Source organism: Cricetulus griseus, chromosome 10 (assembly GCF_003668045.3).
Source record: "Cricetulus griseus strain 17A/GY chromosome 10, alternate assembly CriGri-PICRH-1.0, whole genome shotgun sequence".
Lineage (NCBI taxonomy): Eukaryota > Metazoa > Chordata > Mammalia > Rodentia > Cricetidae > Cricetulus > Cricetulus griseus.
The window spans coordinates 23,290,053-23,314,144 of NC_048603.1; the positions used below are offsets into that span (position 1 = coordinate 23,290,053).

Here is a 24,092-nt window from a genome sequence, read left to right on the forward strand (position 1 = left end):
CCTCTCTGCCTGGGCCCCGCAACTATGATTTTCATTTTATTCTGCTGCTTCTCTGGGCCTTCCTGACCACAGATCTCAGAAATAAGGTCAGCAGGTCACTGTGACAGGTAAGCAATTCTTTCTGTCTGGAAGGAAGTCTAGAACCCACCCAGCTTCATTTCCTCTGAACAAACTCTTATATTTTCCCCAAATGCACCATGGTCTTCAGTTCTGTGATGTGTGTCCCACTTTCTCAGTCTTTGACACACTTTATCCATTAGGTGTCACCTAAGAATTCTCTTATCCCCACAGGACCTGTCTGAACATCTGCTTCTCTTTACCCTCCCTTGAAAGGGTCTTAAAAGGGCTCAAGAGTTACTTTCTCTACACAGTTTACCTAAACAATAGTCCTGGAAAAAGGGCCTATATGTCTTAATTATGACTTAAATAAAAAAAATTAACTAAAAATGTATTAATGAGATCTGTTCTCTGATGGTTTAAAGGGGAGCGTCCAAGAAAGACATCTTTCAATAATAAAAGTTGACCAGGACTGTAGTTGGATGTTACAGTATCTCTTTTATCTCAAACCTCATACAACCTGGAAATTGTAGATGATGCTCCCTTGATTTTTCTCAAAATGTATCACTTCATGCTTTCTTGGGTCACATACTTTTTGAGCCCTTTCTTGAGACTTAGTAAAGTGCTATTCCTACCAGTCTAATGTCCCCACCCATACAAGGATAATTCTCCCATCTCCTCTGCTACAATCTTAGTAATATATTACTTACTTACTACTAACTTGGGTTCTCAGGATTATATAATTCAACAACTAATAAATGTGGTCTTATTAGAAGTTAATTTTCAAGTAATAAAGTTATATGCTTGCCAAAAAACAAAATAAGTGACACACTGGAAGACAAATGTCACACAATTTCAATTTTATGTATAACCTAGAAATGATGAACTTATGGGAGCAGAGAGCAGAATTGTGGCTATTAGGCTTCAATGTGGGTTTTTAACAATGGGGAAATGATTGGTTTAAGGATATAAAACTACAGTTGGACAAGAGGCATGGACTTTGTGATGTCTTGAGGTCTACTGAGAGCACGATAAATATGGTTGATAACAATATGCTATATTTTAAAAGTTGTGAGATAGTATACTTTAAGTCTTCTCAAAACAAAAATGATGAATATGTGTGATATAACATGTTAATTGGTGTAATTTAGCCATGCCATTGTGAACATACTGTATTATGTATTATAATTGTGCATGACTTTATTTATGAGCTAAATAAGTGAATGGAAAAAAATAATTGCCTAATCCAGAAATATTTTTTGTAATCCCATAATTTTAAGATATTGCTTTTATATATAAAAAAAGAAGGTAATCTTCACTGTCAACTTGACTGAATTTGGAATGAACTAGGAGACACACCCTTGGGCAGGTCTGTGTGAATGTTGATAAAGATGCTTAACTGAGTGAAACAGAGACACTGGGTACCCACATCCATCTTTCTCTGCTTCCTGACTGTGGACATTTAGCAGTGTGCCCAGCTGCTTCTCACCCTCAGTGCCATACCTTGCACATTCAAACTGTGAGCCAAAATAAATTCTTCCTTTCTCATATTATTTTCTTCAAGTATTTTGTCTCAACAAGGAGAAAACTGATAGAAAAGATATGTTTACAGTAGCAGGTATCATCTGAGTTTTCTCAATTGGATAAAAGGAGAATCATTGCTCTTCCTGAGTAATTGTGGGTATTGGGTAAAATATGAGTATAGGAAGCAAAAGAGATGGGTCATTTATATTTTCCACGAAGGAAGGAAAACCTCAACTTTGTGGTTCTCTGAATCCCCCTTTACAGGGAGAGGAAACAACCCTCTTTACTCTCCAGATTGTTGTGTGAGTTTCTAAGGCTTTTCTGCTAAAATAACCTGTAAATCACTTATTACAAGGGTCCCTACTATTCCCACAATAGAAAATGTTAAAGAAATTTTTGGCATTTTACAGCATTGTATAGAAAACATTCTTTTAACTGTGATAGGAAATAAGATACATTATTTGCTCAAGTAACATTCTTAGTAGAGAAAAGCTCACTAAATTTTCTTTGTAAAACTTAATTATGGGAAAAGATGAATTTTAAAATACTGTGGAAGACATTAAATGTTAAAGCCATGGGAAACATCTAAATAAAATCCCATTAAAATTCTAATAGGCAACTTGAACTTGCTTCTGATAAAAAAAATTTCCTTGATGGTAAATTTTATGCTTGAATTGGCCACACACAGTTTCTGATTGATACTTTTTAATTAAGTTTTTTAAGTTATTGAAGTAACAACAACTAAAAATTGTCTTTCTACAGGCAGGTGATGCTAAAATTTCATTTTAAAAAATGCAACATCTGAAATACAACTTAGAGAAGATCCAGATCTCTGTCCTTCACAGGAGAAAGTAATAAAGAAATGAACAGTTTCCTTGTGATGTGTGAATCTTCATCCACCCCTCAACAAGGTCCAAGGAACTCCAAAGATGAGGAAATAGAAAGGCCAAAGTAAAAGACAAGATAGGTAGGAGTGTTGTAAAACTCTGCCTTCTCAACATGAAATGGATATTGCACTCAATAACACAATGGCTATGGTTACCCTGAAAAAATAAATCAGGTTAACCAAAATTCCAGCATGGATGGGGAGGAACCCAAGGCCACACCCTAGACCGAAGAATCATTGGCAGGTGATGGCTGCTGGGAGGAGAACCATTCTTTTCAGGGCATGTGGCCGCTGGAGGGTTCCCCGTGCTCCATCCTCTGGTGGATGGCCCTGTAACCGTGCACATGTGGGTGGCACTAGCTGGACTTAGTAGGTTCTTTAATTCTAAAAATAAGGAGCACACGACATTGTGGGCAGAGATGGAGGGAGAAAATAGGGGCGGATGTGATCATATTGCATTACACGCATATATGAAATCCTCAAAGAATACCTTTTTAAACTGCGGATTGTTAATGCCAGACTTAGAAGAATTTCATATGTACAGTAGAGAGAAAAGCAAAGAGTGTGTGTACATCAGAGACATACAACCCAGGACAAGCACTGGGAAAGAGTAGCATAATCACACTGCCCTTGAACCAGAGTTCCTCCTGCCTCCAGCCGCTTAGTGCTGAGATACCGGGTGACAACCCTATGCCTGTCGGGTAATCAGGTCCATCCACAGTGCCCTTGTCTGCTGGACAATAGAGTACACCTCTATCCTCTGAGAACTTGTCTAAACAGGGTGGGGATTTTAACTAATAGAAACCAATCTGAGCTTTAGCTTTAAAAGTGAACATGACTTAAAAGAGCATTCTATATGTAGGCTGAAAAGAATGACTCTAGGTGCAATTTTATCCAAGTAACAGCTCATAGACAGATTAACAGGAATAAACCTGATTCTCATTCCATAGGTCTCTTCAGTTAATAAAGAGTTCTGCATAATGCAGTCACTAGTTGTTTTTTGTTTGTTTTGATTTTGGTTTGGTTGTATAATTATCAAGTAAAAATTATAATTCATTACAAATGCCATGAATAAGTGGTTAGATACTTATTTGAATGGAAGAGACATCCTTTCTCTTATTTCCCAAAGGAAAAAAAAATGTTTGTGGACACATACAATAAATACAACACCTTCCCTAACCCTCTGTTAATTCCCAGTGTCCCTCAGGCTCAATTATGGCTCGTTTACATTATTATCTCTAATGTGAAAATGAACTCCAACCATAGAGATTTCACGAAATCCTAAGTATCTTGTAGTTCAGGGTCTTCCAAAGAAGACCAAGGGTCATTTGCTAAGGACCTTGATCGATTTTATCATTACTTCTCCCAAGCTGTTCCATGAACTGCCAAAGCATCTCTTCTCTAATACACAGCTCCTTTACAATCTTAACATTCAAGTGATCAAAATGCCCAGTAAACCAAGAATCCTCAACACTGTTCATGACACTCCTTTCTCACTAAGCGCATATAGGTATTGTGATAATTCCAGTTGGCTTGTTGTCGAATGTGAACAATAAGATAATGTAAATGAACACCTGAATAATCCAAAGAGCCTTTCCTTTTCCTCATTGTCACTATCCAGCCACCAGTCAAGAGCTTCCCTTCTTTCCTATACCTGAATGTTGTACAAATGAACCTACAGACATAATTCAAGGGTCTCCTAGATAGTTCTGTAACTGCCACAGTCAATGGCCTTACTCAGCTCTAAGAAGCCAGACGGATTTATACCCAAGTTTCATAAATGCCATTTAGGAGGACCTCTTCAGAAGGGAAAATGATAAAAATGCGAAGTAGGCAGACTTCGGGAAGGGACCCAGAGAACAACCATTGCAATAATTTTCATAGTTCTGCAGCTGGAATGAGACCCTGGTTTCTTATCTCCTCTTAAAAGAGCACCCTGTCTGGATACTATCCGTGAGGATAGGGACTTAAACTCCTAAAATGATGGCCTCTGGTGAACAGATTTGAAACCAGATCTCTAGATTTTCACTGTGAAAATGGATGACGTCTATTCCCTAATCCCATCCCATCACCTAACTCTAAGTTATTGAAGACTTAAAAAGGAAAAGTCATCTCCTTCTGATAAAGAAAGTTCTAGTGGAGGGAGACTTAACATTCCATCAGTTACCTGGCTAAGCAACTACCCCTCTGGAAGTAAGGACCAACTTAAGTAATGCTAAAGAGGTAGAAGGAACAATTTGTGTCCCTTTAATGAGACGATACTCTTTTTCTTTCCAGAATTCCTTGGTTCAGTAGGTTACAGAGCTGTATATGCACAGATTTGTAAGTCTGCCTAGCTCTTTTAATTGCTCAGACAAACCTAACTTTCCCTTTTCTTCTTCTGGCCCCTTTTCCAAGCATGTTTTCCTTAACATTTGGGGCTTCACTTTTCTCTCAAGTTCTGCTTCCCTCCACCTGGCTGCTGGTCTGCATGTGGCTGACCTCAATGCTGGCTTAAATCAAACAAAATGAGTCTTCTTTTTCTCCTCCTCCTCCTCCTCCTCCTCCTCCTCTTCCTCCTCCTCCTCCTTCTTTTTCTTCTCTTCTCTATTGTCCTTGTTTTGGCAACTGCCATGATTTACGCTTGACTGACCTGGGGTTTTTCTTTTCAGCTCTAATAAAATTGTCCTCTCTCAGGAGAGAGAGGAAGAGAGAGAGGGAGAGAAGGAAGGGAGGGAGGGAGGAAGGGAGGGAGGGAGGGAGGGAGGGAGGGAGGGAAAAAGGAAGGAGGGGAGGGGAGGAGGGAAGGAAGGGTGGAAGGGAGAAAGGAAAAGAAAAAAAAGAAATACAGTGGAGCACTCCTGTAATCCCAGGACTTGGAAAGTAGATTTTGAGTTTGAGGCCAGCTTGGGCTGCATTATAAAACCCTGACTCTAAAATCATAAGTAAATATTATTAAAGAAGCCTCTTTGCTTTACCACACCCAGCAAGCCCACTGTCGTCTACACAGTGAGCTTCCTGCTTTCTGTGGAAGCACTAACTGTGGACAGAGCTGTGCACTCTTCTATGCCTCAGTAAACTTGACGCACTGAGGAATCGCTTTGTACAGTAATGGAGGGTGTACCATGGGATTTAGGGAGGTCCAGCTTTAATTTGCAGCATGTCCAAAACCTGTCAGTGTTTTCCTCTCATGTGTCTGAGAAGATTTGGTTAAAGGATTCTCGGAGGCCCGTTTTCTCACTCACCATAATTTGTTCAACTTCTAAATTTTGATGAGAATTTCCATGAGAGGAGCTCCTCTAAATATATCTCAAGAGGAAGCTTCCTGGGGTTAAGAGCACAAAGGTCTGCACTTGCAAACTCTTTCTTTTACACACACACACACACACACACACACACACACACACACACGGATTGACACGTACACATACATATACAGACTCACACACACACACATGTAAACACAGATTCACAAACACACACAGAGAGAGAGAGAGAGAGAGAGAGAGAGAGACTCAGACACAGCCATGCACACATTTTCTATAATTTCAGAAAATCTACCAGAGCTAAAAATCCCATTAGACATCATTTTAACTCATCAGCAGCAGGGGATGGTGGTGGCCAGTCCACTGCTCTGCCATCCAGTTGTGTTGTCATTTAACTGGAAACAAAGCTAATTGTATACAAAAGTTCTTGATACCCACCTACAGTAAAATATGGACTGTATCAGCAGATAGAAAGAGGAGTGAAAGCTACTTTCCTCACCACTGCTAATGACATAATGCCCCAAAACTGGCAGTAACAATTTACAAACACTTAGCACCTATATGCATACCATATTCTCTCTCTCTGTCCCTCCCTCCCTCTCTGGCTCCATCTCTCTGTCCCTCCCCCCTCCTCCCTCCCTCTCCCTCTCCCTCTCTCTCTGTCCCTCCTCTCTCTCTCTCTCTCTCTCTCTCTCTCTCTCTCTCTCTCTCTCTCTCTCTCTCTCTCCACCTCTGTCTCTCTCTCGCTCAATTTTTCTGACAATTATCAAAAGCATTCTTACTCTGTCTGTAGATAAGGATGTAGAATAAAGGACTTCAGTGACAGGCCAAATAAGTCTCAGCTGGCTATGCTACACATCAGTAAAAGAAGAAAATCCTATGAGGAGTCAAAATTCATAAGCAATGGTTCTTACTTCCTAATGATATGACCCTTTAATAAAGTTCCTCACATTGCAGTGACCCCCCCAGCATAAAATTATTCTCGTTGCTACTTAATAACCATAATTTTGCTACTACTTAATAACCGTAATTTTGCTACGAATTTTGTTATGAATTATAATGTAAATATATGGTATGCAGGATATCTGATAAGCAACCCTCAAGTGGCCACAACTTACAGGTTGATGACTGTTGTCCATAAGTCAAGTAAATGAGAATTGATTTGTGACAAATGGTCAAAACATAAGAAAATTTCCCACAAAATACTGTAAGCTTTTAGAGACAAGAACTATGTTGCTGTCTGCTGTGTGCTCTCTGATATATAATAGATAATAAATGTTTTGTATATGAGGTAAATATCAAACCGCATGATCCCTAGCCATTCCTCAGTCTACATGGGGTACCCTGGAACCATGCTACCAGGCCAAAGATGGCATCCTCCAGGAAATAGCCCTGATCCAGCATGACCGTCAGTCCATTTCTCTCTTGTGGAAGTGGAAACCAGAATGGGAAGCCCAATAGGTTACAAAAGCCTTGAAGCTGAGTTCTATTTTTTTCTTTTATTAAATCTAAATATACTTTTTTCACTTTATTTACCAAACCCAGTTCCCCTCTCTCTCCTTCTCCCAACCCCACCCCCCACATCCACTCCTCAGAACTGGTAAGGCCTCCCTTGGGGAGTCAACAAAGCCTGGCATACCAAGTTGAGGAGGACCAAGCCCCTCCCCCAGTATCAAGACTGAGCAAGGTATCCCACCATAGAGAATGGCCTCCAAAAAGCCAGTCCATGCACCCGGGGTAAGTTCTGGTGTGTTCTGGAGAGAAATTGATAACCCCAGATGTTAGAAACCTTAGCCAACCCAGCTTTTAGCCATCTGTGATTCACTGTTCATGTCTTGCTTTTGCTTTGTGAGTTACATGATTTCCCACCATGAAACTCTACCCTCTGTATTTGCTATTGCCTTGAATTTTGGAGTCTTTCCCTATAATTTGCAGCCATATAACCTTACCTTCTAAAAGAATTAATGTCAGAAGGTGTGGATGATTGAATGGTTGTTACACTGCCAAAATTCACAAGTTGAAGGCCTAATTAATCAAATACCACTACAGCCAAGGTGGTGGTATTTGAAGGTGGTATCTTTTGCAGACAAATAAGCCATGATAGTGAAATCACGGTGCTCAAGATAAATGTCTTCATAAGAAGTATCTAAGAGGGATCATATTTCTCCCCAGCCCAGGCTACAGCAAAGCAAGCTATCCACAATCAGGAAGAAGATTCCAACTTAAAAACTACGCCATGCTGGTACCATGACATCCACAAATAGGAGAAATTCACGTCTGCTGTTTAAGATATCCAATTCATTGTATTTTGTTGCAGTAGCTTGAGTTGGCTAAGATAAGTGTCTTGAGAGTACAAAGTTATTTCTTAGAGTAGGTGGAGCAAAAGATGAGAAGAATAATAGCTGCATGTAGCTGGTGGCTGGGTTCTCAAACTGAGAGTGTGTGAGCATCATCTGAAGCTGGCCCCGCCAAACTGCAGCCAGCAAATTGTTGTAAACAAAGTTGAAACCAGGTATCTGCTACTCATTGAGCCTCCATCTACTGTCTCTGTGTCATAGTGTAATGGCAGAGCTGTGAGAGGTGGAAGAGACCACACAGCCTTTCTTATCTGTTCTTTATGGAGGACTTTTGGGCAAACCTTGCTTAAAGATTTGCTTTTAAAAAAATGCCCTTGTGCCCCACAGAGATTTGGTATCTACCAATTTCCTGGGCAGTCTGGAGTACACAGGTATCCAGTACCCCATGTGGTCTAAAGTGTCATCTTCAAGATAAATGGGCCTGCAGTGCCTCCTGAGAGACAATGCTCTCCCCGGATGTTCAAATGCAAGCGATATCAAGGCATCAAAAGCTCTGAGTGACCTGGGTGCCCGGTGCCAGGTCCCCAAGGGGTGGGGCCAAGGTGTGCCTGGATGCTAACATCCATCCTGACTGCTGGCTACCTGCTTGCTGTCCTCAGTCACATGGACCCGTTGTGCCCACTGTACAGTTGGTATCTGTGTCTTTGATCACCTTGGTGCCTCTGTCTGGAAATCTATCTCCACCTTCTCTACCTGGCTGGCATTTCTATAAACCCCAATTCCACTCAGGCATCACTTGTTCTGCACCACCTGCCCAACAACTCTGCCCCCTGACTGAGTAGTTCTTGTCACTTCATTCATTTCTAATCAAGTCACCTCTTCTTGTCACAGGCTTTTTATCCAGTGTTTCTTTACTCCCTACAACACACACAAACACACACACTCACACATACACTTACTCACATACACACACACACACACACACACACACTTACTCATATACACAAACACATACACATACACACATGCACACTCACTATGCTCACACACACACATACATACATACACATACACACACACACATACACACACACCACACACGCACACACGCACACACGCACACACGCACACACGCACACATACATACATACAATTTATCCCCTGATTCCTGCAATGGCAAATGAAGACAAGACCATGATGGAAAAAAAAAAAAAAAAAAAAAAAAAAGAACAATGCTTAGGATGTAGTGGAACAAGAAATAATTCAAATAAAGGAAATTAAATAAATAAAAGAAAGTGGAAAGCTTTGAAACTAAGTTCAGACCATAGCCTAGCCTAGAACAGGGCTCATGCCCATAGAATCCTAATGTCCTTTCTTCTTCAGCTTGCAGAATGCCTCATGATCTTAGTGCCCTTCTGTGAGTCATGGTTTAAGACTGCCCTTTTCCAAAGAAGTAAAAGATCACTCAGCTCCCCAAGACACAAGTTGACATTGTTATGCAAAGTACCCCCCAGACCTCTCCATCCATGCTTGGCTTCACCTTGGCAGAAACAAAGGATCTGTTTAAAGTCTTATCTTTCCTAATAACAAGAGAAAGACTGGCTTGTGGATGGTAGGATGGTGGAGGGGAGGGGGGGGAGGGAGGGGAGGGGAAGAAAGGGAAGGGAAAGGAAGGGAAGGGAAAGAGACACAAAGGGATTGTCATTTTCAAACATTGGGGTGGGGTAGAATAGCATAGCAGTCACACTATAACTCCCTATTAATAAAAAGTGAACACCTACCTTTGCCAAGGACTTCCCAGTGTCCCGTTTCTGTCTTAGATGTATCTGGGGGAGGTGTGGCATTGTCTCAACTTGCCAAAGATACCAGGAAGTGGAGAGAAATCAGGCTGCAAGGCCAGTGCCTCAAGACTGCCAACCAGAATGGTCAGAGTTCAAAGCCGCTTCATGCTTCAGGACTGTGCTTAGATTTACAGTCCTTCTGTGAGACGGGACCCAGGACTGGCTTCTAGATCGCACTGTGACTATGAAACACTTGCTGAAGCACTCAGTGCCTCAATTTACTGCACCTGTGCAATGAAAGGTCATCACTCCCTAAGGTCCCCTCTTTCTGCAGGACAGTGGCTGCATTAGGATATTAGGATCATTGTATTCTGTGTCTCTTAGAACAGGGTCCTATTAATTTATAAGACAATCCATCATGGTATATATCATTAAAGGATAAATAATGGTGCTACATTACAAATAATGGTGCTATATCACCTCAAATTTTAATTTTATGCTATTCAAAAAGCATTTTCCCAGAAATAGTTTATAAAGTGCTAGGCTTGGAGGTAGGAAAAGAAAACTCCAAGTGCTCTACACTGAGAAACGGACTCATGAGAAGTTCAAAGAGTAATTCTGCTGAAGACTTTTTCTGATGCAAGTGATTAGCGTCTGTAGACTCTAGAAGCTATCTTGTACAACTAAAGGGGTTTCATTATCTCATTTCTTAAAACACTGCCAGCAACCGTCTCCTGGAAGTTCTCCCCAGCAGCTAACCTCATTCTTCGCGTTTTAATTTGAAGCCTTTCTTTTGATTGTATCAGTTGATACCAGCACAAGCTTCTTCATATAATCTCTTGGAGATACAGTATCATTCGGTAGGTTTGTGGTCCTTTCTCTGTGACAAAGCTGTAACAAAAAGGAGCTGCTTGTGTGGGAACCCTCAGTGAAGGGGTCAACCCACTGTGGGAATGCTGGATTGTTTGCTTGAGTCCAGGCTTTAAATGCACACACAACCTATCACCAAATTCTGCCTGGGAGCCCTCAGTTGCACCAGGCACAGAAGCCAAAGATGTCTGCTTTGTTTATGATAACCTCTTTCCGGGTGCCATAGCCATCATGTCTGAACACTATTTATTGCAATCCTCTCTGGGTTTGTTAGGAGTACACTCAAATCTAATTAATCAGCCTGACTAATAGTGTGCACAGCCGTTAAAGAGTAACCATGGGTTTAATGAAGACAAAGGGCACCAGATGTCCCCTTTGATCCTCAACTCAGGCTAGTTCTTCTTGTACCCCCCGGGAGACTGACTGACCGGACTCCTCCCCATCTTGCTCATTGCCAGATAACTTGTTTGACAATTTCAGGTCCCACTTCTGACTCATTTCAGTGAGCCACTGTGAGCTGATAAGGCTTGGTCTCTGTATCTGTGTCTCGGGGATAGAGACTTCCATCTTGCAGGACAGCTGGATTCGTCGTGTAAAGGATCTTCAAGTGCCAGGCTCACACTGAGGAAGTACAGGGTATCTTCCCTTCCTGACTTCCACCTTTTTTTAGTGTGTGTGTGTGTGTGTGTGTGTGTGCGCGCGCGCGCGCGTGTGTTTTCCAAGTTTTCCCACTCCTCACTCTTTCCTTTGAAAACCCACAGTTTTATCAGAAGCAGTGGACGGGGGACTTTCTGGATGTCTTGTGAGGTAGGGAATTAAAAGAATATGCAGGACACAAGTATAGCTTTCAAAGTTGCAAAGTGGTACAGGTTTAACTTGTTCATCTTTGCAACAAGATGATCTTTCTCTTAACGTACTTACTAGAAAGGAATACACAATCAAATGGGAGGAAGAGGAGGCCAGGAGAAAAGCATGTCCCCAGCCTTTCTGCCTTGATGTCACCTACTTTACAAATTGTATTGACTGGCAGCACTGGGAACCGGAAACAGCTCACTATAGTACTTGGGAAATGCTGTATATTGAACAAGCATAGTCTTAACTGAACTATAAATAAGTCTAAAAGGTGCTTTACTTTTTATTCTGCTCGGGGACTTTTATTAATTTTGTTTATTTTTTTAATACACATTAGTTGCTACCTGGAAATCAATTTCGTGTTTCTGCACCAAAGTGTAGCCCCGGGTGGGTTTCTCACAACATGACGGTTGAGTTCGTGAAGGTGTAGAGCAGTTACACCCATCAATTGTCTCACCCCCTCCAGGTTTCTTTGCAGTTTTCCATGATCGAGTCATCCAATTACAGCCAATGGCGTGGAAATGAAGTCTGCCAGGAGGGTGATATGAAGCCAAGACTTTGCTTCTTCTAGAAAGCCAGAGCAGCTACCAAAGACTGAGAGCAGCCACCTTCACTACACAGAGTTCAGAAAATTTTCTACCCAAGCACCTTAGAGATTCTGACTCACACTTGAAACTAACTACCTGGAGAGAGAGAGAGATAAAAAAAAAAAAAGGTCTACTTAAGTTAGTTATTTAGATATACTCTTCATGTGTAACCCAAAATAGCAGTGCCCTCTTGATCTTCAGAGAAAAGTTGGGAGCAATTCTCCCACAAGGCAGGTTTGAGTGGAGGAATTATTTTGGGTGCATGCAGATATAGTCCAAGTTGCTTGGTGAGGATCCTACAAAGAGAAAAATGAGTGCAAGAAAATGCTAGCACTAATTGCAGTACAGTAAATGGTCTGACCACTCATCTTCTTTACGTGCGAAAGATGACTTAATGATGGAGGTAGCCCAGGGAGGTCCCCAGTGAGGACCCAGCAGATGCAGCCTTTGTGATCCGTCTTCTGAGGTCTGTTCTGCTCAAGTTCTTGATGGGTAAATCTTTTCCTCCTAATCTGGCTAACTACATCATTTACCCATCTCAGATTCAAATGGTTAGCACATATTAGCCATTCTTGGTCCACACATTCATTCACTCCAAGCGAAGCTCCTATTACTGGAAAGCAATGTGGGGAGAGACACCAACAGAGAACTGCCCTTGCCTTCTAAGATCTCAGATCTCATTCCCTAGCCAGAGAAGATGGAAATAAAAAAACCAACAGGGCAATGGGTCATTGCATACAGATGATGCAATATGCTGAACAAGAAATAAACAAAGATTGTTTGAGACAAAATTTTGAGAGAGTGTATCTGAAGGGCGGAGGTCAAGGGTCAAGGGCCAGTCCTCTGTTGGAGGTACAGTTTCTTAGTGAGACCCAATTGGGGAAGCTAGGGTACATGTAGTTTCGAAAACACTCCAGTCACAAGACGCAATGCAGTGATGAGGAGCAGTAATTCCTCTTGTCCTTTACTTGATAGCTATTAGTAGATGTCATTGCGTACCCATCATCATTCAAAGTCTGGGGTAAATATTTTCTTCATAACTCCATGATATGCCTCTGTCATTCAGTTAATTAATACACACACATTTACTAATTGATTCATTGATGAGTTGCAAAAAGTACAAAATAGGGATGAATTTAGTATTTAGAATTGAACACAGTTGCATACTATCCTTCTAGTCACTCATTACTATATTAAAATTTTAAAATATGTTAAGAGCTCGCAAGATTTCTCTTTCCTCTATGAAATGAATAAAACCTAAAAAAGAGGTATTCTTGACATTCTTATTACCACATGACTCAGAATTATTTTAGTTACTGTCTGTGGTTTTGTTTTTGCTTGAAGATTATAGCCCAACGGGGGAGTCAGTACATTGTTTTGTTTACTAACTGCATAATAAATGACCCCAAAATTTAGGAGTTTAAATAATCCATATTTATGATCTTACTGTAGAGATCGATGCATGCAGACACAGTTAAAAATTTCTTATGAGGCTAAAGTCACACTAATAACTGTAGCCACACTGATCCTGTTGCCTGAATGGGGCTGGAAAATTCACTTGAGGGATGATTTGATCAAATGGTTGCTCTGGGGGAATACTAGTTTTTTTTTCTGGCTGTGGACATGACCTCAGTTTCTCATCAAATGAATTTCTCTGGAAGGTGGTTGAATGTGTGTATCCAACAGGATGGCTGGCTCACCCAAGTTTGGACACTTCACGAAAGCAAGGTTTTGTGACAGCCTTGGAAGTAACACACTACTGTCTCTGTTGCTCTTCAGAATTGAAAGATTCCACACAATGGGGAATCCTTGGGATCATTTTGAATCAGACCGCCATAAGCAGTCAAAGGCAGAGATGTACTGAGGGTATAGATGTCTCTGATGCCAGTTGAGACCCAGCCCCAACATCTGGCTTGTCCTAGCTTTCATGATGACTAGGAAGACACTGGGTTTGAGGAAAGCATGCGACCAATGAGCTGTCTATGAAAGTCTTCTACAGGCTTTTAAAAATAATTTTTGAACCTCTTAGCTTTGTTCCCAACCCTGCTTTATGTTTCTACAAGATAAGAGGAAAGATGAATGCTTAAAAATCTGGAATTATCCCAAGAGGAGGGCCAGCATTTCTGCCAACACAAAATATTTGATATGATTGACTTCTTCAACCAAACTAGCCACTCCTTGTACCCACCATCATTTCTGTCTATAAAAACCAAACTCCTCTTTGCTTAAGATGCTTTTATTAATGGTGTTTCCCACTAGTTGTAGACAAAGTAGCTGTAATTTATAAAGGCATCTCCCTCAGACACGGGAAGCCATGGAATGTTCTTTGGAGAAAGTGATACCTGTGCTAACAGCAGAAGAGCAAGTACAAAGAGGGACAAGAAAGAACAAGATAAATCTATCTGGAGAACGGAATGAAGCTAAAGCCAAGAATAAGATGGGAAGTAATCAGAGATGGGGTTGGAAGGAAAAATCAATCCTCAGTTTTAAGATCTATCTCCCAGTTTGACAACTAAAGTGGGTCTTTGCAGTGTCTGAAGCAAGAGAGGAAAATGAAGGGCTGTCGGGAGGAGGAGCCTTGATCTTTAATATGTATAAAATTTCAGTTTTGCAGGACTGTGGGGCTGAGAACTAGGAATGGCTCAACAATGCACTTAAGGCTGGCAGCATCAAACTGCATGCTTCAAAACTGTTGGTAAGGTGAATTTTATGTTATGTGCTATTTTCCCAGTGTTAAAAAAAGTGGTGTGATCATATTTTTAATTTAGAATAATCACAAGCACTGGGGAAAGGAGGCAGACTATAGCTAGAAACATGTTAAAAGTCTCTGTTGAAATTATCTAAGTGAGAGAGGACAGTAGCCAAAAATAAGAGGCAGCAGCACAGCTAGAGGGAAGACAGTTGGAAAACCATTCTGCAGGCAGCCAACAGGTCCTGTCTGGCAGATGCCTGGGAAAAGTTATCTGGTCAGCTGAGCATTTTCTGGGTGGACTCCCCATGCCAGTGCGGTAATATATTTATTTGTGATTTAATAAAGCTTGCCTGAGGGTTCAGAATGCAAAGCCAGCCACAGCCATAAGACCAGGCAGTGGTGGCACACACCTTTAATCCCAGGACTCAGGAGATGGATCTCTGCGGGTCCAAAACCACCCTGGGCTACACAGAAGTGAATCAATACAAAAGAAGAATCTAAGCAACCTGTCAATCACTTCCAGAAAGGAGGGACAAAAGTCAAAAGTAGTGTTTCCATTCTTCTGGTTTCTATTTTCCAAATTTTAATCTGAAACTAAAACAGTAAAGTTTTACAGGGGCAGGAAGTAATACAATACACAGAAGTACAGGAGGGTGCAGGAAAAGAAAAATAAGATGGTCTTGGAAAACAAGGACTGCTCCTAGTCTAAGAGCAGAGAGAAGACAGTGTGTGGACCCTAAGCAATGGCTCTGGAAGGGCAGTGTGTTGTGTCAGCAGATGAGACCAAAGGCAAGCCTGTGAAATATCACAGGGTGGCATCTTTTGCCTAAAGGTTAAAGTGCCTTCTGAATATTTATGCTTCTATCTGTAGACCAGAGCTGTTCTCAGCCTTGGTCAGAAAGGATTCTTCTTGCAGTGAGCAGTAGTGAATGGAGAGTCACGTGACATGACTGGTCAGCGCACTGAGTGCTCAAGTGCTCAGCACTAAAGCAGATGCTCGCGTGCGCACACACACGCGCGCGCACACACACACAAGCACATATGCACACACACACACACACACACACACACACACACACACACACACACACACACACACACACTCCTCTGGGAACCTCAAGGAACAAGAGATGGAACCAATGTAAGACAGCTGTGGTTACCTGCACAGGACTAAGCCAGGCAAATTCCCAGCATGTCCTGGGGAAGAGCTTACTCAGCTCTACCTAGTCTAACTGAGAAAATGCTTGTACTTGGTAGCTGTTGGGGCCGGGGGGGGGGGATCATCTTCCCTTTGGTGTTGGTGGGTAAACCATGCTTCAGTAGATGGCCCCTCACAGTGAGCATATGGGCGGGCGGTACTCATTCTTAGTGCGCAGGACCTACTTGACTTGCTGTGGGAGCTGGAGGAGCTGGAGGGAGAAAGCGGGTTAGGAGGTTTGATCACAAGCCCTCCAGTGGCCCTTACTTTGAGCTGTCCCTCCCGTATCCCCTCCCTCTGCCCCCTCTTCCCTTCCCTCCGTTTCTTATCCCTGTGTGCATGTGCATGCCTGTGTTCTTGTAATTTTAGAATCTCAGCAACAGTGTCACAACGAAATCACAGTTATCTCACCCTCCGGTTTAACCACAGATCTCTTAGGAAGCAGAGAAAATGTTTAAGTCTGTCTCCCTTGGAGGCCCCGTCTGGTACTTGACTGACTACGCCATGAGCTCTGCCTTTCCTGTCTCTGAACAGTTTCCTTTTGGATGAGACGCTTTTCTCCTTTCCGGCAAGCAAATCTTATTTAAATGAGTTCGAGTTCGCATTAAGACCCCAAGTGTCTACAGATACTTTGTTTCCTCTTGTATCTTTCGAGACAGAGACGGCAGAGTAAAGCTCTACCGCTCATTGTGCTACATTCCAGATGCATGCCAGAGTGAACTTTTTCTTCCTTTCTATTTTAAATTAGAAACAAGCTTCTTTTACATGTCAATCTCAGTTCCCTCTCCCTCCCCTCCTCCCCTGCCCCCCACCAATCCCCCATCCCATCCCTTTTCTGCTCCCCCAGGAAGGGTGAGGCCTTCCATGGGGGATCTTCAGAGTCTGTCACAGCATTTGGAGCAGGGCCTGGGCCCTCCCCTTGTGTCTAGGCTGAGAGAATATCCCCTCCATGTGGAATGGGCTTCCTAAGTCCATTCATGTACTAGGGATAAATACTGATCTACTACCAGAGGCCCCATAGATTGCCCAGACCTCCTAACTGACACCCATGGGGTGTCATGGGCTCTGGGTCAGTCCTATGGTGGTTTCCCAGCTATCAGTCTGGGGCCCATGAGCTCCCCCTTGTTCAGGTCAGCTGTTTCTGTGGGTTTCTCAAGCCTGGTCTGGACTCCTTTGCTCATTACTCCTCCTTCTCTGAAACTGGATTCCAGGAGTCCGGCTCAGTGTTTAGCTGTGGGTGGCCAGGGCGATCTTTTTGATCCAGACCTTTCCATAGTGAGCTCTGGACATGGCTTCTCCAAGAGTTCTGTCAAAGCAGGGGTATTGTTGGTATCTCCTTGCAGCAGCTTTCTAGGGGAGGCAGACATGTCATCTTCCTTCGGGGACTTCTGAGATGGGAAGCTGCCCTGTCACAAACACCATCCTTTAGAAACAGGATCTCTCTGGTTGAACTCGGTCCAACTTTTCTTTTACATGTAAATATTTAATGTCTTTAGTAAGGGCCAGGCTTTCTGTGGGCATGTGACAATGGGCACAGGTCTTCTAGAATCTAAACCTATACACGAATACAAACAAGCTAAGAAGTCAGAGGAAATTCTGGAGGGGAGATTCAATTTATTTTTCTTAAATATAGCTACTGTAAATGCAATCAGTGGCAGGCATCAACACCACAAAACAAATGTTATTTTCCAAAGAAGCAAAAGACTATTTTTCTCACCATGAAACCACCCCAATGAAATAAAATTGACTAAGTCAATTGTTTGGGCTAAATCCAATATGTGAAAATCTGTTTTTTCACAATTATAAAAATAGTGTGGGTATATGCCTTGAAGTAAGCAAAATTAATAAGTCTTCCACCCATCCAAACAAGACTGTGTTCTGCCACACTCATCTGCCATTTGGACTTAACCTAACTGATTTCTCTCCATCTAAAAATCTGATAAATTCCTCAATTTGCCTTTGGAAAAGCAACTTTCATTTAGTATTTTCACTTCTATCAATTCTGCTTAAATTAGTCATTATTGATTATCATATGATGTCATTATGATTATGACAATGACAGAACTTCCATTAAGTATCCTCTGGGACTGAGATCATCCCAATGTAACTAACCATAGCCCCCTGGGAAAGATACTGAGCTACAAGAAGCCTCAGTGTCTGCTCAGTAAAATGGGAACTCTAGACACAGACAGAGGCCTGACTCACAGAATTGCTGGGATGGTTAAATGAGATATTTGTGAAAGACTTAGGAGAAATTCCACAGCTGATGGGGACTGAAAAATTGTCACTGTCCTTGCTATTGTCTCTAAGCCAAGGGATATGGCAACAAGGAAAGTCTAGCCACCTTTCTAGGGGTTCATTGTTTCACCAGGAGAAGCAACAGAAATGGAGACATAGGAATGAAAGGTTGGTCTCTAGACCCGATAGTAGTAGGAGCTACACTAGTGTTCCCAAAGCAGACTATCAGACGATATATGAGGACATCACTCATGGTCACTATGGATGCTTTTCAAAGGACTTATGCAGAAAGGTGTCACTGCTTGGGCTTCGAAGAATGGGCTGCATAGTTATTTTAGGAAAGGAAGATGAGGGGGTGGTCCAGAAAAGCAAAATAGTCATCATAAACAAAAAATTAAAATCTCAAAATATTGTCCCTGGATGACAGTAGAGACTGCCCTAGTATATGATAAATGATAACACACTCAAAAGTCCCACACTGGCCCCAACACAATGTCCTGGGATGGCTTGTTTTAGCTAATAAATCATTTGGTGGTTGGCTTATTACAAAACAAGTATAGTATTTGTGTTCAGCCAAAGTTCTTATTCAAGAAAAGAACACTTTGGAGGCTGAATAGCACTATGTCCTCCCAGCAAGAAAAAAATCACATTTGAATATTCTTGGGTTAGCGGCTTGCTCGACTTATAATAGCCCGAGATAGCACCCTTATGAGAAAGAAAGGTCAACTGGGCAGATGCGATGTCTTCCCCTAGTTGCTTTTGCTCCAGCCTCTGACTTCATGAAATTCTTGGAGTTTCGCCCTGCCTCAGGCTGTGCTCATTCGTCAACCTGAGTCATTTTATCTGACTGGGCCCAGCCTCCCCCTCTTCGGCCTGCCTCCTTTCGCTGCTGAATAAATCATCCTGGGGAAATGTCCAGGTTGGAGGATGATTTTTGCAGGAAAGTTCCATCTGCCTTCAACCCCTCATTGATCCTGGCTGAATCCCCAGGCTTCAAGGAGAAACTAGTAAGAAGCCCAAATGGTGTCCTTCCCGGTCACTTCTGCTGAGATGGTCACTGACATGTGTGACCCGGGCCAATGCCCTCCAGAAAGGAAAAGCCACAATCCTGCCTTTGTGAGGAAAAGTCTTCACATTTTATTCAAATCGAAAGACTGCCCACCCCAGAATCCCAGAAAGTTGGAGGAAAGCCTGAGTCCAAGAATCTGAACAGGAGAAGCGCACTGTTCCAACTGATTCCGATTCCGGCATTGGTTTCATTAAGGTCTAGATAACAAGACCATTTTCTAAGATGTTTAACCCTTAACTGCTAGCTCCCCAGGGTCAAGGAGCCACTCTGGGAGATCCTTCCAGTTAACATACCCACAAACTGAACTTAAAACAGAATCAGTTTCCTTATTATTTAAAATGCAACGTCTGTGTTCTCTCTTGGGCAATCTTTTCTAGTCAGTGCACCAAATTGCAGAAATATGGGACTTAGGAACGGGGGGAGGTGCCTTAGAGGACTTTTGCTCTGTTCTTTCTGAGTGTTCTATGCAAGACAGGTGACCTGCAAGGCTTGGGATGGAGAGTCAAAACACACAGGTTTCTGGGGCACAGCCACTGCAAATAACCCTGGGAATGTTTTCGGGGGTTGGGAGGAGGGCGCTCTGACACCGCAGGAAAAGCTGTTTTGGTTTAGGATAGAAAGAAAGGAGCTGGGAGTTTGTCTCCATGAGAGGGCGAAACGCCATCTCCCATGGGGGACCAGTGACTAGGGGATGGCTTGGCCAGGTCCTTTAGGCTTTCATGGGACGCCACAGGAGGTGGGGGGAGTGCGAAAGCGCCCAGAGCCTGACGTCATTAGCCATCAGCTGACTGTGTTCAGGACCCGGGCTTTATTGGCTGCAGCCGCAGTCGCGCTGGCAGAGGTGATGGATGGCCACCTAGACTTCCACCACCTGCAGCCGGGTTCCAGACTGGCACTACTATCCTGTCCCTGCTGCACTGCTGGTACCCAAGGACCCCGCTGGGCTGGGAGCTGGTGCAGTCAGAGGCTCCTGCTGGACAACTTGGAGTTTGTCTAGACCCTCAGGACCCTGGGCAGGTGGGAATCATGCCCTCCATGAGGCCATCCAGGGGTCCCCCTTCGCACCTCTCCTGTAAGCCCCGGCAAATTTAGTGTCCCAAACGTGTAGACCACGCCCCCGTCTTAATGCCCTGCACCTCTTTCCTCCAGACCAGTCTCTGGTAGCCCACTGCTATGATTGCAGCTTCTTGGGGGGTGTTTTGGTTTTAACCTGAAAGTTGGCGTTAACACACACACACACACACACACACACACACACACACACACACACACACACACACACACCACGTCTCTCTCGAGTGGGGAGGGCGGAAATGAGCCCCTCTACTGCATGTCTCTGGTCTCTAGGAGTTCGTGGGCAAAACGGCCTACGATCCTGGCTCTGCACCTGCCAAGGACAGGAGCCAGTGCTTAAAAAAGAACCGCGGAGGAACCAGCAGCAGGAGCGGCCAGCTGGAGCGCTCACCGCAGCGCGCAGCCAGGCCCAGGGCTGTCGCCCGTCGCGCTCGCCCGATCCACCGGTGCAGGCCTTCAAAACCTGGGGCATCCTGTACAGATCTGGGCGCCGCCGTGTCCCAGCCCCCACACCTCTTATCCACCCCCCCCCCATTCCGGGTTCCGGGGGCGTGGTTTGGAGTGGGGGCGGGTTTAAGTCGTCGCGGGTGTCTGACCGCTCTGACAGGTCTCCAAATTCCTCCCAGGCTCCGGTCCCGCTACGTGGTTCAGAGCGCCCGAGTGGCACCGCGCTTCCCTGGATCCGGGGGCGTTTCATCGGCTTCCACTCGGCCTGGAGCCTCTCATCTCGCCCAAATCTTTCGCCTGCTGCCTCGCCCGCCAAGGCTCGGTTCTCGGGTTCAGGAATCGGCGCCAGTGGCTTCTCTTCCTACTCAGCTGTTGGCTTTGCAGCCCTAGCCACTTGTTCTTTCCCCACAACCCCCTCGGTCCGGGCTGGCCCAATGGACTCTAAAGAGCGAAGTGAAGGGGATGGGAATTGTGTGCTGCGACCCCACAGAATCGCTGTTAGCAGTGTTGACCTTGTCCTGTAGCGGAGGCTGGGACCCTGGGGCTAGCGCCCTGCCACCATCCTCCTTGAGGAATGCATCGGTCCAGAACCCGCGCTGTCAGTATTCTCTCTGGAAGTGGAGACAACCAAGAAGGAACCGAAGAGAGAGCTCCAGCCCAGCTCCAAATTAACTGGTGACTTGTGAGCGCCGAGGCTACCACCTCTCTCCTGCCCTCCCGCGGGGCTCCCTGCAAAAACCTCACCATCACCCACACCTCCTGCCTCACTGCGCCCGCCTCCAGCTCCGCCCCGGCTCCCCATCCCCATGCCGGCGCAATGGAGTTATCCGAAGGGCGATGATTGCAGCCACAGCTACTAACTTAGCACCCACCCTAGCTATTGGTCACCCTTGGCCAGCCCTTCTGTAGCCGCCGAGACGTGGGCGTCCAGAGCCCAGTGCCGCAGCCAGGACCCGCCCGACGCGCAGCAGAAGCGCGGCGCCGGGGCGCCTCTTGGACAGGGAAGACTGCGCCAAGACGCTGAGCCTAAACCCAGCCAAGGAGCTTGAGCGCCGAAAGGGGACTGCGTGGCTCAGAGCGCCGAGAATTTCGCAGACAAATAGCCACCGCTGTCACTGCGTATCCAAGCTGTGCTGATTGGCGGGAAGGTGGCTCGCCAGGACTCAAGGGTCCGCTGCCATCTGCCAGGAGTCCCTCTCTCGGGGGAGACTATGACCTGACCCGTGGGGGCCCTGCTCAGGGCTCCTGCAATCGAGCAGCCGAGGGAAGAAGTGATCGCTGCCAAGCCGGCCTTCGGGTCTTTAGGAGCCCCCACCCCCAACTGCCACCACCAGTTTCTCCGCCTGCCTCTCTGCGGACCCGAGCCATGGAGCTCTCGGATGTGCACTGCCTGAGTGGCAGCGAGGAACTCTACACCATCCACCCGACGCCCCCGGCCGGCGACGGCGGGAGCGGTTCCCGGCCGCAGCGGCTGCTGTGGCAGACGGCGGTGCGGCACATCACCGAGCAGCGCTTCATCCACGGGCACCGGGGCGGTGGCGGCGGGGGCTCCCGCAAAGCCTCGAACCCTGCGGGCAGCGGACCCAACCACCATGCGCCGCAGCTGTCTGGCGACTCGGCGTTGCCCCTCTATTCCCTGGGCCCGGGAGAGCGAGCGCACAACACCGGCGGCACCAAAGTCTTCCCGGAACGCAGCGGGAGCGGCAGTGCCAGTGGCAGCGGGGGCGGGGGCGACCTGGGTTTCCTGCACCTCGACTGTGCCCCGAGTAACTCGGATTTCTTCCTCAATGGGGGCTACAGCTACCGAGGGGTCATTTTCCCTACCCTACGCAACTCCTTCAAGTCTCGGGATCTGGAGCGCCTCTACCAACGCTATTTCCTGGGCCAGAGGCGCAAATCCGAGGTAGTTATGAACGTGCTGGATGTGCTAACCAAACTCACCCTCTTGGTCCTCCACTTGAGCCTGGCCTCGGCCCCCATGGACCCACTCAAGGGCATCCTGCTGGGCTTCTTCACCGGCATCGAGGTGGTGGTCTGCGCCCTCGTGGTGGTCAGGAAGGAAACCACCTCGCACACCTACCTGCAATACAGCGGAGTGGTCACTTGGGTAGCTATGACCACCCAGATTCTGGCAGCGGGCCTGGGCTATGGGCTTCTGGGAGACGGCATAGGCTATGTGCTCTTTACACTCTTTGCAACCTACAGCATGCTTCCGCTGCCGCTCACCTGGGCCATCCTCGCGGGCCTGAGCACGTCGCTGTTGCAAGTCACCCTTCAAGTGCTCATACCCAGGCTAGCGGTCTTTTCCATCAACCAGGTAACTCTGGCTTGCCTTGCTTTCCCGCTCCACCTCCCTTGGGCTGTTTAGAGATAACTTCTAGGGAGCTAGCTTCGCCTCACTCTGTTGTGAGTGGGCTCCCCTAGCTTACTTAGGCTTTGGGCGTCCTTCCCTTGCAGGGTGGCGGGGCGGGTGGGGGGAAGGGTGGGGGTTTCAAGCCTCAGGACAAGTGGAACTAAATGGAGGCTAACTGCTAACTTTACTCTTTCAGTCTGGATATATATATATATATATATATATATATATATATATATATATATATCACACAGTCACCCAAAGTCCACAGGCACTGGAGCAGGGGAGAGAAGGGGCGAAGCCCCTAGATTTAAAAGGTGTTTCTTTGCTTGACCCGCACTCTTCAGACTTGGGTTTCTGAGTGGCTTGTGTCTGAATGGATTCGAGCTGTGCAAAAGATGGAATTGCAGTGCTGGATGACCTAATATAAGTCCTCCCCCCTCGCCCCAATCCTTCACAGTCCTATGACAGGATTTTTGTTTGGGGATTTTTAGTGGGCTTTGGGATCTACTGTGGTTTCATCTGGTATTACTATGCCCAGACCCAGCCCTCTGGATGAATAAATAAATAAGTCTCAGAAATTCAAGGATGGCTGGCTGGCTATTGGCAAAGGAGGGAAGTTTTTATTAATTGAAAGGGACATTTTAATGTAGGCAACTTTAATGGAATACCTAGACGGAGTCTCCAACTCTGTCACTCTCTTTTCTCCCTGCCCCCTCGTCTTTCCCTCTTCCTCATTCATTATGGATGTGCTCGTTGTGAACAAAGTGCGTGTTGTCTATGCCTGGGAAGGTAGACAAAGAATCTACTCTTCAAATTCACTACAACCAATTGATAATTAATGACCTGACACTGTTTAACAAATATCTGGTACTTAGCAGGGAAAGTGAGTATGGGGGCTTCTTGTTTACAGAGGGGAGCA

General features: G+C 45.1%; 1 protein-coding gene across 3 annotated transcripts in view; it reads left to right on the plus strand.

Moving 5' to 3' along the window:
* The first annotated feature begins 22,183 nt into the window (after positions 1 to 22,183).
* LOC113837458 (adenylate cyclase type 8) overlaps positions 22,184 to 24,092 on the plus strand; it is a 210,738-nt gene continuing 208,829 nt past the window's right edge. For all 3 annotated transcript variants that reach the window (XM_035449645.1, XM_035449646.1, XM_035449647.1), the window contains exon 1: positions 22,184 to 23,134. In XM_035449645.1, coding sequence (XP_035305536.1) covers positions 22,184 to 23,134 — 951 coding nt within the window. The remainder of the gene's footprint in view (positions 23,135 to 24,092) is intronic.